This window comes from Cephus cinctus, unplaced genomic scaffold (genome assembly GCF_000341935.2).
Source record: "Cephus cinctus unplaced genomic scaffold, Ccin1 Ccin1_scaffold0123, whole genome shotgun sequence".
Taxonomy (NCBI): domain Eukaryota; kingdom Metazoa; phylum Arthropoda; class Insecta; order Hymenoptera; family Cephidae; genus Cephus; species Cephus cinctus.
The window spans coordinates 2005241-2019216 of NW_014332857.1; the positions used below are offsets into that span (position 1 = coordinate 2005241).

Below are 13976 nucleotides of genomic sequence, written 5' to 3' on the forward strand. Positions count from 1 at the left end.
CCCAATTCTTAAGCAACTCCCCCCACCCCCGACCTTAACAAAGATCAATTCCGATAGTCCAACCATATCAAAGCATGTTATTAATGAATTACAGATGCTCCGGAGCGCAGTGGAAGGCATCGGATGACGTCGGGACGCCGCTCCGTCGTCCAGGAACAACGAGCGCAGCTCCGCGACGCGTGGAAGCCGCACAATGAGCGTCCTTATGTCCAAGCGATTCCCAAGAACCTTTTTCCCTTTCTTGGCCGTCATGTGTGCGCGCTGTTCCGGGCGTGCGTGCGCGCGTGCGTGTGGGTGGATCCAGATGCGTGTGCGCGAGGGTCAAAGGTCACTCGGATCCTCGGATGCTCGAGACAGCGACTAACGGAATTAAATGGGATTTGCGCGTAGGGGCGGAGGCGCTCGAGCAGCGTAATTGTCGGCATTAACCCACTTGGGCGTCTCTTGCACATGCGTAGCGTGCGTCGGCGAAGCTCACGCAGGCGCCTTTACGAGAACGAAGAGACCAATCAGCGAACTCTGCTGCGGGAGAGCGATGGTCGACAGCACTGAAAGAGGCTACCGTGCTAAAAGACTAAATTCCTTCGTCATTCCCCCCCCCTGACCTCCTGCATCGCCCGTCCTTATTTTTCGATAAAAATTCACCTTCGCCTCGGACCATCCGTAAGCGCGCGTCTTAAAAAAAAAAAAAGAAACGAAAGCCAGGGGGAAGGGTTGGGACTCCCTCGTAAATCCTTTGCGGATTATTTTTATAGAGCCGGTCAAACAGGTGCATCCGGAGTACAGTACCCGAGATATCGGCTTCGGCAAACACATGCCGCGAAGCCACGTAGTCACGTGAGAGAGTGGCTAGTTATGCGCCGTGGTGGTTGAAGCCAGATACAACAGCCACTCGGTCAAGTGCGAGTCAATATTTGGTCTGGCTACCGGTAGGAAAAAATGACTTTCCACCTGAGCCAGACGAAGGGGGAAGAGAGGTGGGGAGATGGGGAAGGAAGATGGTACAGGGATCGCAGATCGCAGATCTTCCCGGCGCTGGCGAAGGCGGTCGAAAGGAGTGCCGGGTGGAACCGGATGTCACGGCATCGTCGGGCACTCTCTGATTTTTCTTCGATTCTGGCGAGCCAAGGTCCGCGCGTGAGCGCCGCTCCACGCTCGTGGAACCGATCGAGATCGAAGATTACGAAACCATTATCTTAATTGCTGTCCAAAGAGACCATTCCTTTATTCGATCGATGACAACACGCACAAACAATCACCATGACTGGCTTTAATTACCAATGTCGGGGAACGAGCTGCCCCGGACCACCAGCCGGACAGTATTCCTGCTATGTCCCAGCTATGCGCTGCGCCCGACCTCTGCCATATTGATGCCGGCTCGTTAACAGACAAAATCCTCCGTAATGGGTGACACGATCGACCGGATAAGCGCTCCTCCGACCTCTGCTTTCACGGCACTCTCGGGCATTAGTCTTCTTCGCGACTACCTTCATTCCTTTCCTTGGCTCTTCTCCCTTGGCCCCCTTACCCCCCTCTACATCCATCGCTCACGCAATCTCCGACTACGCGTTCTAATATTCATACCCGCTCTTGGACTTTTTTTTCCCGCCAGTTCATTTCCAGCGCATTTATACCTGACTGATTGTGAGAATGAACCTCGCTCTGGAAACTATTAATCGATCCTAGGCTGCGCCTTGGTACCTTCAACGCGTGCACTACTCCACTCCTTATTAATTTCCTCTGACCTCTTTCTATCTGGCTACGTTCAGACTGCGAGTGTCCAAAATCCAATTAACTTTCCGAGAGGTCTATCAGCTCGCGATTGCCTCCAAGGGTTGTCACGCTTCGTTGAGATTGCTCTTTTCTTTTTTAAGGTTAGAAATTCGGTGCAACGGTACATGGCTGAAAGATTCCAGCGGACCCTTAGGACCCAGGACACTTGCAGGAAGGGAGCAACTTCTGACAGTCTTTTGCTTATCTATCCTTGTTTCCATCCTTGTGCCATCAGCGGTAGGAACGAAGGAGGAGCAACACGCGAGCGACTGAGACGAACGGAGTAAGAGTTGGCAGCCATGTGGCACGTGCTTCGCTCATCGAGGAAAGGAAAACGTGAGAAGAAAATTATCCAGGGTTCAGGATCTCTCAGAGTGACACTTCCAGATCTTTCAAGTCTTCCAGGTCTTCCAGGTCCAGGTCGATCTACGATGTCTCGCATCGGTTGGCAGCTTAGCGGCTTAGCAGCGATTCGAAGGCCTCTAGCCCTTCATCAGGGAATTAGCGAACGCGAGCGATTCGCTTCGCGTCATTTGACCAGAGTCATTATACAAGGTGTGGCACTGCTCGAACGCGTAGGTGGTCTCGTCTTAACCCAGCACGTGTGAAGCACGCTCCGATGTTAGTGATTATTCGAAAGGTATAGCAATTTGGCGAGGCACGGGCCAGAAAATGAAGAGATCTTCAATTCCACGGTCCCAGGTCCCTTGGGACCTTCTGGGACCGTTGCGCCACTCTCAAAGAATATCGAAGGTACCAAACAACTCTTTACTTTAAAGGATCTAACCCCTTTTTCGGTCTCGGGCACCATCTGGCCCCTCTTCAAATTGCCCCTCGCCCTAAGAGGTCACTCACTTCCGGTCGCGAAAGATTCTTTGGGTTTCCTTTAAAACCTGGATCAACCCATAGGGCCCACGAGCCATCACGAGCCACGAGTCCTCCGCATTGTTTGAGACCTGTCCCAGACTCCAAATATAAACTGAGCTTGCATGACTCGTGAAAAGCAAAAAGGTCTGTCGGTTAACTCGGGACATATGGCAACAAGGAAGTGGATTCCGTGAAATTAGCTGAATTGTTCCCTGCGGAGGACTTCAGGGATTCGGCTGAAACAGATCTTACTATTGAAGTAGGTGAGAAGTTGGTAACCGACACAAGCCCTGTCCCTTGTTCAATTTTGGAAAGAGAGAACCCACAATTTCTGAGGATTAATCAGCGTCGGAATTAATTAGTTTCGGGCCGGCCCAGCACGGGCCGTTTTCTTTCAGGATGGATGCCCCTGCATTTGTAAGGGGAAAGGGTGTCGTTAACCCTGCCGGCTTCTCCGACGAATTTTTAACATTTTTCAGTCCCTCACTCACAAAACTATCGGAGGAGAGAGGATGCCGCGGCAGCCTGTAGCACGTACCGCGGTCCAGGGCCGGCGAGTGTAGCGAGATTTTTTGTTAAAAAAAAAAACAGACTCGTATATACTTTCTCAAGAAGAACGAGACGATAAGGAGGTGTTGCACGATTTAACCTCTCGATTGCGATACGATCGCGACGTTCGGCACCGTTAAGCGATCGTTAACTCGCGGCGCGAAAAAAAAAGAGCGAAAAATTAATGGCACCTTTTTATGCGCCAGTAAATTCCAACCTTGGCCAATTTCGAAGATGCTGCAAAAATTCCAAGCTAATTTCCAGCGCCACGTCCAACTCGATGTTTTCACTTTTCGCTATTCAAAATACTGTATCCCTGACGTCACAGGCCCGCCGAAGCCATAACGACTTCTCCGCCGACTCCAAACTGCCTTTCGGCTAACCTGAATCTCTCGAATCAGCGAGCTGCAATCGGGCCGTCGTGGCAGGTGGATCGTGTGGCCCGCGAACCATCTGTTGTGCACGGCACCTTAAAGACCGATCCGACCGGGTAACAGGTTGCTTCTGCCAGGCAGAGATTGTTTTGTCTAAACGTCGACAAAGCTAATGAGCCAACCGGTCGGTCAGCCGACCAGCCGACCAATATAAACTGCGCCCACTCAGGATTACAGGATCGCAGGATAACCGAGTGACAGGATCACCAATCTCGAAGTAGTTCATTGGCTTGCTCAAAGACACAGGTACCAGAAAGGACCGCGGAGTGAAGCTGAGATCAGTGATCTCGGCAACAATGGATCACGTAGTACCACGCCATAAATGGACAGAAGAAGAAGAGATCTTCCGGGAAGCGATGAAAGCATTGCTGAGAGTACAGAAACGTTCAGGCCAATCAGGATGATGCTGGACGATCAGGAGGATCAGGAGGATCAGGAGGATCAGGAAAATCAGGAAGATCAGGTGGTCGCGCAATTGCAGTGGCAAGTGACTTTTGCAGTTGGAGGGCAAACGGGCCGTGGGACGCCGTGGAACGCCGTGGCGTCGAGACGCTACCAACCTTGCTGACGTTTCTCTTCTCTCTCTATCTCTCTCCCTCTCTTCCTCCTCCGTACGAATCTCCAACAACAATGACGACTCCTGATCGATATGATCTTTTTGCGAAAGCGAGAGTCACCCTTTCTCTCCGGGCGAAAGAAACCGCAGGCTACGAGCTTCGTTACGCGTTGCTGACCTCAGCTGACCTTATCCTTTCTTCTCTGGGCAAAAGCATCGGCACTCTATATGCTGTCGCTTTGCAGCTTCACCACTTCGATAGAAACTTTATCGCCTCTGCTTCCAGCAACTTCTCCGCCTTCTTCGCCGCCTTCGATCGCTACCAATCGGCCAGCCGACCAACCAAGCAATCCGGCAATCCTTATATCCGCCTATTGACCTCCCGGTAGCGATTATGTATTTCCCGGCGGCTCCTACTTCGTCCAGCGATTGCCGAGTGACTCGAGCGGCAGAGTTTTAGGCCTACCGATTCTCTTGCTCCGCTCCAAAAGGATCCTAGGCGTGGACCGGTATCTCTTGGTAATATCTGCTATTCCTCATGCTAGTAACGAGAGGAGTCTCGATAGAGATATCCAGTCTCGGTCAAGCACCTGTTTGATCATGGAAATATAAAACCTCTCAGGGATAAGGACTCTCTTAATAACTTAACGGATCCTATCGATTTCTGAGGTCGCGTAAAATCAGCAAACGCAACTGGATGCACGAACGGGAGTGGCAAATAGTGCGCGTCAGGCAAATAGTGCGCGATACAGAGAGCAACGGATGGAGAACGTAACAGAACGAATCTGAACTATCAAATCGAAATTCCTTCACCAATTAATAAATTGGAACCGCATCCAGGAGACACTCGGGTGGGTACTGCGCTAGGGCACAACACTACACCTCCGGAACACGCACGGGAAATCCATAGAATTTCCTGGATATCGCGAGAGCAACGCGAGAAATTCACGAGCGAGAACTTTGTATACCGGATCGAAACACGGCTAGAAAAACTATCAACAGATAACACGGGAGCGCGAGGCAGTTCGTGACACCTCGGTCGGTGCCCGAGACAGACTGATTTCACAATAGCCAAATTTGAGAACTAATCATTCTGATTGGTCGAGATCCTTATGGCCGATAACTCTTCTATCTCCCTCGATTCGTCCCTTTAAACTAAATCCAGAGCGTTCCTTAGCTAATCGGCATGTAACACTTTTGTAAATCCTCCATGGCCGCTTCCCCAGGGTGTCGGGCGACAGCTGGGTACCACTTCCTTAACTCGGGCCAGGGAGTTCCTCCTCTGTCCTTAACCCTATCAAAACTATAACTCCGTCCGCACTACAGCCCTTTGCCCATTTCCAGCGGCACACCGGTATCTCACCCGGGCTTCTGCTGGTCCGTGGAGACGTCTCCGTCGGGTCGTCTCCTCTGTCGAGCAACTCGGTACTTCGAGACTATCTCCCCACGGCAGATTCGAGCGTCTCGACCTCAACTAAACAATATCAAATCTTCGGAGAGCAATGGCGTAACTATACGAATCGAGAACGTTATCTGTATCGGTAGCCGGAGTCGCCTCGTGACCGCGAACCGAAAAATCACGTCACAGGGTATACGGGGACATTTTAAAGTGGGCAACACCTGTCGGCCAAATTCAATGAAGTCGCACTCGAGCCTCTGTGAATAGACGAACAAAGCATCCGTGGCCGTCGAGCGAGGCGGTCGAGTCGCTCGAGGCTTCAATTGAAATGCAACTTGGAACTAAGAACGGAATAGCGAGACTGCATGCTGATTGTCCCGCTGGAGGTGGTAATGGCGGCTGCAGTCTTGGCTACTCCTGGCATTGACTTCACGCGAACTGGGAACTCCGAGCCCTTGCAGTAAATTGCAATGTACCCGACCTTCCCTATTGATTCCCACGCAGGTGATCATCCGGAGAAAAGTAACAAGGACCCGTGAACCCTCTTGGGCATGAGAAGACCTTAAGGGTGGCTGGTTCTAAGTAGCGACCGTTGAAACGAGTCAGCAGGAGGACTGAGAGGGGAACTGAAATAGCTGCAATTTTTGACTGCACCCTGCGTCAAGTAATAAAGAATTTTTTCAAAACAATTTTTTTTAGGAAATTTTTTTTCTAATCGGGAATAATGGTGGGATGGTAATTAATCGTTAGACAAGAATTTTCGTTTAAGGTTTGATTTGAGTTATTTATTTCGTATAAAATATCTCTATATATTGTATAGGCGATATCTGTGTCTCATAGTAGTTATTTTTCTTCTTTAGGCATCTAGAGAATAGTGGATACTCGCCCCGAGTCACACGTTACATGTATAATAAAAAAGATAACGATGGCCCCTTTCGCTCTATTTTTTTTTTTTAAATTTTTACATAATATGGAAACGGACGCGTGGCGAGCCCTACTCCTCTTATTTCTTATCTTTTCGTCTGTTTTGCGATTTTCATTTTTTTATCATACAATGACTAGTTTCTTCGAGTAACTTACAGATTATAACGCAAAAGAAGGAAGCTAAAAAACATTTCATTTTTAACCTCTGATGTCGTCATGGAGATAATACTATGCGATCTTATGGACTACGGATTGGCTATTTACAAATTGATTGACAAATCATATAATATGTATCGATCTCTGCGTGCGCCTGAGTGTGTGTGTGCGTGCGTACGTGCGTGCAATCTATATGAATATATGTATGTATATATGTTTATCAGTGTAACGTATGTTTCTCCGAGTACGCATATACAGACGACAATGGCACTTTGGTGCGCGGTGCACAACCACTTAAAACTAAAATATAAATTACTAAGAGATAATGAACGATGTCGAAAAAAAATAATTCATACACGAAAAATGAGAAAAATATATGAGGCTGAAATGGAAAAAGAAAAGAAAATTGAAATTAAGGCGGGAGTACGCGAGGATCGTCGACGGATCCCTTATCCGTCTCTTGGGAATCCGACCACAGACGGATATACGGAGAGAACGAAAGATAAAATAGTAAAATAGTAAAAGAGAAAAAATTGAAATAAAATGGCACGAGAGTTTCACGGAACCGCGATAAGCGGCAACTTTTAAACGTTTAAGACTTTTAGAGGTACAACGCGCGTGTCTGATTCGAACGAGAATTCATCTTAATCTTTATCATTATATTCTATATGTCAATCTGATTCTTAAGGCACGTTGGGCCGTTTTCTTCTTTATCTGTATCTCCTTCGAATCAGAGAACGCAATCGTAAGCACACACTGCCGCGATTTTTCATTACGACAAAGGTCCCTCAATTTTCTCAACTTCAGCCCTCTCCCGCTGCACTATTTACACTGAAAGCTAATCGTCTTCTCCTCTCGTTTGTACTCCGGACAGTCTTCTTGCGTGCGAGGCTTCTTAAGGCACTTTCGTGAAACTGCACGAACAATGGCAGGCAGGCAGGCAATTGACAAGGACAGATGCGAGGCACCAGGTAGCCCCGCGTCCTCTTCGGCTCTCCCGAAGACGGTGCTGCAGGTTCAAATGGGACGAACAGGTCTAGCAGGCGTAGCCCATGGGTACCGTGACGCCCGGACAGCCGCCCTCCTGGTGCTTCGTCAGGAGGGACATGCGGCTGAAGGTTTTACTGCAGGAGGTGCAGGAGTACTTCTTGACGTCACTGTGGGTCTGGAGGTGGGCGCGCAGATTGCTTCTGTCAGCGAAGGCGCGATTGCAATGTTGACAGCTGAAGGGCTTCTCGCCGGTGTGGGTGCGGATGTGCCCTTGGAGGAGCCAGGGTCTCGAGAAGGCCTTGCCGCACAGGTGACACTTGCATGGTAACGTGTGGGTCCTGATGTGCATCTTCAGGGCCCCCAGGCTGACGTAGACCTTCTCGCAGTATTTACACGAGAAGGACTTCTTCGTCTGGCCCTCGGCAGCTGCGCAGTGGAATTGCTGGTGCTTCGAGAGTCCCGAGTACGTGGAGTAGGACTTCCCGCAATCAGGGCACTGATAACGCGGCGAAGTGGAACCACTGCCACTACCATTGCCACTGCCACCTCCACTACCACTTCCACTACCGTTCTTCTCGGTGCTCTTCTGGTTGAGAACGGAGCCGGCCGACGTGCTTCCGGCGGAGGAGCGACCACTGTCGCTTCCTGGCGAGGAGAGATCTTCGGGGGTGACTGGCGGTGGCGACCTCAGCGATCCCGAACCAAGGGAGCTGGTGGGCGAGAGTCCGCAGTGGTCGGGACTGGCCCAGGGTGCGTAGCTCCTGGAGGCGATGGGTCTTTGGATGGTGGGGCAGGTCAGGGCGGCATGAGGGTGCGACGCGTGAGGCGCCAGAGGTGGCGAGAGGGCAGGAGGATGTTCCGGGGACGAGTGCGGGTAGGCGACGGCAGCGGCGGCCGCCGCCGCTGCTGCTGGTAGGCTGTAGCTGGAGCCGTAGAGCTCCGCGGCCGCGGCTGCGGCTGCGGCGGCCGCAGCGGCACTCGCGGGGTACCGATACGCCGCTGGTGGATAAGGGAGGTAATGAGGTGGGTAGAGGGGTGCTCCTCTGACCCAACTGGACGTCGCGTACGGAGCCAGTGGTTCCACGGGTGTGTTCAGGTTGAGGGGCTCCAACGGGGGCTTACTCGCCACGAAGTGGAGCGGCGCCTGGGCCTTGTCGTGCTGGATGACCTCGACCCGCGCCTTCTTCGCCACTGGATGAATCGGAGCAATCCCGACTGGTGGCGTTATTGTTTTTGCAGGATAGTGCTGATTATGTGGCTGGGATTGTTGCGTCTGAGGCTGCTGTTCGAAATGATGATGCTGATGCTGTGGCTGCTGCTGCTGTTGATGCTGGTGCTGCTGCTGTTGTTGATGATGATGATGATGAGGATAGTGCGGATGATGTGGCTGGTAGGAATGTTGAGTATGGTGTCCAAGAAGGTGACTCGTGGACGGTGGAGATCGTGGAATAGTCGGTGAGGAAATCCTCGGAGGCTGAAGAGGCGAAGGCGAGGACGAGGATGAGAGCGATGGCGAAGGCGTCCTTGAGGATTGCAGACGCATCTTCTCCGCGGTTCTGCTCAGGTCCTCCGGCTTCGTGCTGAGGTTCTCGGGCTCGGGTACGTCATCGACGACCACTTCGATTATTTCATCTGTAATCGCAAAACGGAACAATTCGGTCAGTTATCTGTCATGTTGATTCACGGCAAATTGTTTGAATTTGTTATCTCCACGCTGGGCGTGATGGGAACCTAGCTTATTTGGATTCACACGAGTTCTCGATAAGAGCATGCTACAGTTGTTACAATCATCTATGAATATTCGATCTGCCGACCGCATCGGAGTATCACGATAGAATCTAAGTCGAGCTGTCAAGTAAAATCTAACTTCTTCGCAACAGGACTGGCATTCGAACCAATGAATTTTCCAAAATCAAAAAAACTTCAACACTTTCACCCTTTCACTCTCTTTCTATCGGAAAATTCGAAACCTCACCTTTTGCATTATCCGGAACTTCCTCGGAGAGCATCACGTGCACCGGCCGCTTCTTGAGCGGACAGTGACTGTAACTGTTGTTCTTCTTGACGAAGCTTCGAGGCATCTCGTCTACGAGCATCTTGGATCCGTGGCAGGACTTCCGGTAATCCAAAATAAGCGTCGTGTAGCACAAACACACTAATATCCGCCAGTAATTTTCACTGCACTGTGTCACACATCGAAATGTCTGCGTATCCACTCGTCCTCGTATTTCCTATTTTCTTTTTTCCAATAATATATATATATTCAAGATTGTCGCAAAACTGTCCAAAGTAAATAGCTGAAATAGGAAACTCGGTAGAAGGAACTCGCAATATGGGCAACGGCGACGGCAACGAGCACAGAAGAACTAGACTCGGTTCGGCTGCAAGCCGTCTCTGCTGGCAGGGGGTGTTCTCGGGCCTTTTATAAGCAGCTACCCCACTACCGGAGTGCAGGTGGCCCGCACGTGCTGCCGAACCAATGCAGGCCTGCGGGCCCCGCGCTGCTCGCCAATGGGGGACGGGCAGTCGCGGGCCGTCGACCAATCGGATCCCGGGCATCTGTTCCGTAGGTCCCCCTCGAGATTTACTGGAGTGTGTGTACCGGCAGGAAAGTGTTCGTGCGTGCCTGTACGACTGTGCGACTGTGCGACCACGGTTGTGTGGCTCTCCTACGGCAGATGCTGGACCCCGGATTCCCCACCACCTTTCGGGCCCACCACGACCCACCGCGACCCACTACGACCTGACAGCACACACCCTCGGGCCCAAAGTATGTAACCACCATTGGGGCCCAACCATATCCCTCCTTGTGTGCATTGTGTGCTTCTCTCCACGCACTCACATCGCTTCACTCCACTTCGCCGTCCGTCCACCAGCGCAGGCAACTCCGTTTGCATTTTTCAATACAAAATCCGCGTGTGCGTCGATGCGTCTATTCCTATAGGCCTATAGACACATACGAGCACTCGTATCGAGGTACCCGACTGTGTCCCACACGTGCACCTATGCACTCGTTGTTGTGTGGGCATGTGTGCAGACACGTTGCAATCCGCCTTGTTCCCCTTCTGAATTTCACCCCTCCAACCCGACCCCCGATGCCAGTTCCGAACGTAACGGTCGTGTCGCGTGCCGCAGCATCGCCCACGCGTGCTGGAAGTGCTGGAACCCACATGGATATGTGCACACACGTCAATACACTGACGCACACGCTTCACTACGTACTGGGATGCTGTGAATCTCCCTCAGCAGCTACGTGACCGGTGCAAGACATCTTTCTGGTATTAGGAAAGGGAAGATTTTTTTAGATTCTTACTCCAAAAAAAAATCATTTTTCATAAGTCGTAAATCATTCTGTCATCCCCGAGCGTAACGGCAATAAAGAAATCAAGTTTTGGTATATTTTCAAAATTCACAGTCACACCGTACCAAGCACGGAAACACGTGACTAAAATCTTCAAAGTATTCATGAAAATGTCAATTAACGTATTTCGATAATTGGGTGTAAGTTCGAAATAGTTATTCATTCGATTTATCGAACTGTCACGGTAACAGGAGCAATAAAACAGGTAAACAGTAATAAACAAATTGAATAGAACTCTTGTGTAGCTACCGATAAATAACGTTCGTACAACCAATGGTTAAGTTCAGGTACAGCTGTAAAACTGACTGTTCAATCCGTGACGTCACAGCACTGTTACAATAAAATGTTCAATAACCCTTTCTCTCTTACCCGAAGGATAAGGCGCTTTTGATTATTAAATTTTTTTTTTTTTTTTTCAAATGATGGCAGAATTGCCGAACGGTCGGAGGGGGGAGAGCCACGCGACTCACCGTTAGAGAAGGGAGAATAAAAGATTTTTGTTACGGTAACCTTGGAGGCCGACGTAGACTCGCGTCTCTTGTTGCAAACTGCGTCTTTGTGCAATGTAATTGTATTAGTGGCTATTCTGCGATCTATAGATCTATGGATCTACAGAGTCTATACGCTTCACGTTCGCCATAGTTTGAGCGCTGTCTCAACACTTCCTAATCACGTTCCGCCGCGGCACTTTCATAACGGGAGTGACACAGCGCTTGGATCAGGTTAGATGTTCTTTCATTGTCAGCCGCGCTCGGGCACGTTGATCTTTTTACATTTTTTATTTTTTCGATCTGTCATTAATGGATTGTCTCTGCTTTGATCCTATATATATATATTGTATACATCAGCGTGCGAACAGACATCCGTGATCGGCGATCAGCAATGATCTATCTGTCTCGGCAGAATCTTTTTCATCGGCCAAGACCTGACGACCCTTGCATCCGGTTTTTCCGGTAGGGACTTGGAGCTACCGGCTCATCAGTTATTTTTTTTATATCCCCTCTATGTACGTATGTATATGATATACAGCAGCAGTGGTTCCCTTGAAATATGCTAAATCCTGGATGCACGCCTTTATTTATATCCACGTGGGGTCTCTGCTGCATTCTCATTCAGGAAATATGCGTAGTTTGATGCGTATTAGTTGGACAACGAAGGAACGTCTTCAGGAGTTTTCCAGGTCTACCCGTACAGTTCACAGGTGAGAGAGTAAAGTGTGAGGGTTATTTTCAAAAAGTAACGGACGGAATGTAATTTTTATTTTCGAAAGTAATTTTTATGGATAAAATAAAAATTTGAAAATTGCTAAAGGATCCAGGGAGTGTGGAAGATTCGCGTGGACTCGGCGACTGAAGATTTCGGATTTGCTCAGTGTAATTGAAGACAGTTGAATAAATCTGTATAATTACGTAGCGAGGTGGGGGGAGAGGGTAGCGGGGTACCGGGCATAAGGCCCCCTGACGGTAGCCCCATCGGAAGGAAGCTGGTTTTTTTTTTGTACGTCATGAAGAGGCGAGGGGCCCATCGCCGCCTCACCTTTGAAACACCTGGCTATTACCACTGGATGTTTTATGCCAGCATATGCGGCCCCACCGAGACTAGTTGGACCCATTTTCGGGCCCTCGGGGATCCCTAGACATGTGCGAAGTCCCGGGGGAACCTTCTACCGGTGTCAAGGTGCCACTCGGTGGCAACGGTCCTCTTACTTCCCATACTTCCCTTACTTCCCATGCCTCTTGCCCTTCCTAGTTCTTCTGTCTCTTCTTAACGATTCACCTACCTACCAGCTTAGCCAACTTCGCAGGTCGAATATTGTTATAATCGTGCATCAGTGCATGAGACGTAACCGCATCGATAATCATCTGGGACTCGCATTCAAATCGCTGAAATTCAGGCGCATTAAACTACCAGACCTGCACTCGGGACTCTCGAAGTCTCTTGCTGAGATTGTCAAGAGGCAGTCGAGAGTTGAATTTTTCACGTTAGAAATGGGCTCGATGACTAACTTTAGCATAGCTGTATTTTTCTATTTTTCCTAGCTTCGTCATATCGTGACCAATAGATCCTTCGATCCGAATTACCGATTCGAGGGAATCCTCGGACTTCAGGTCCTTCAGTTTTCCCTATTGTCATTGATTTCCCTTAGGCCACCCTTATCTTCGTACCGTTATACTCATTACCTCTATGTGTCATTCTCGACACTTTGGACCACTTTGTTGACCCTAGCTTATCGCCTGTAGCGTCGAGAATTTCCAAAGGTTCCGTCACGCTAGAAAATCTGTTTACCGTTCACTGTCAGCATAAACAGACGTAAGCAGGACACGTATGACAAATAATGTCGTACGCAATAAAGGAAAGCCTTGGACGTGGACCGTTGCCATTATTATTATTGCAAACATTGGTGAGCCCCCCCTCACCCCCAACCTTCCAGAACATTCGTACTGGGACGCGTTGGTTAATGATAACCAACGTAATAATCTTTGAACAACATGTCAACGAGTGAAAAAATATTTTTATCTCCAGCACTCGCAGAGGATTTCACTCCTTTGTTTTGGCACGACTGTTTACAAGGTTATTAAAAACTTGGATAATCAGGTTGCAAACAGCTTACCTGAAGAACCCAGCAGGAATCTTCCCGAGGCTCTTCGGATTACCCGTGCCCTCCCCTCTCGCCCCTCTTCATTGTCCCTAGTTACCTACCTGGCCTACGAATCCTTTTGTACCACGTACATTTCACCGAGTGTTTTCGAGCGTTCGCGTACCGGTTTTTTGACATTTTTTTTAGTCCCCGGAGGTGCTGGTGGTACTGGTAATGCTGGAAGTGCCTGGGTACCTGCTGTCCTGGGGTAAAGCCCTTTCAAAGAGTCAACCCCTCGTTCTCGAGAGAAATTAATAATTTACATTATTACTACTCATAACGACACAGAATAATTTTTCTTATAAATACATTGAAGAAATATTAATAAA

At 49.5% G+C, this 13976-nt stretch overlaps 1 protein-coding gene across 1 annotated transcript; it reads right to left on the minus strand.

Annotated features, from left to right (window-relative positions):
* Positions 1–6521: 6521 nt before the first annotated feature.
* Positions 6522–10030, minus strand: LOC107274862 (protein escargot). Its single transcript, XM_015754423.2, has 2 exons — positions 9624–10030; positions 6522–9280 (listed from the first exon to the last, which is right to left on the minus strand). Exons 1-2 carry the CDS (start codon positions 9742–9744, stop codon positions 7695–7697), a joined length of 1707 nt encoding a protein of 568 aa, XP_015609909.1. The 5' UTR covers positions 9745–10030; the 3' UTR covers positions 6522–7694.
* Between the last annotated feature and the right edge of the window lie 3946 nt (positions 10031–13976).

Bases quoted from the DNA above. Each gene is read 5' to 3' on its own strand.
- LOC107274862 (XM_015754423.2), bottom strand. From the start codon at position 9,744: ATGCTCGTAGACGAGATGCCTCGAAGCTTCGTCAAGAAGAACAACAGT. The intron at 9,281-9,623 runs GTGAGGTTTCGA...TTGCGATTACAG, and splicing joins AGTTCCGGATAATGCAAAAG to ATGAAATAATCGAAGTGGTC.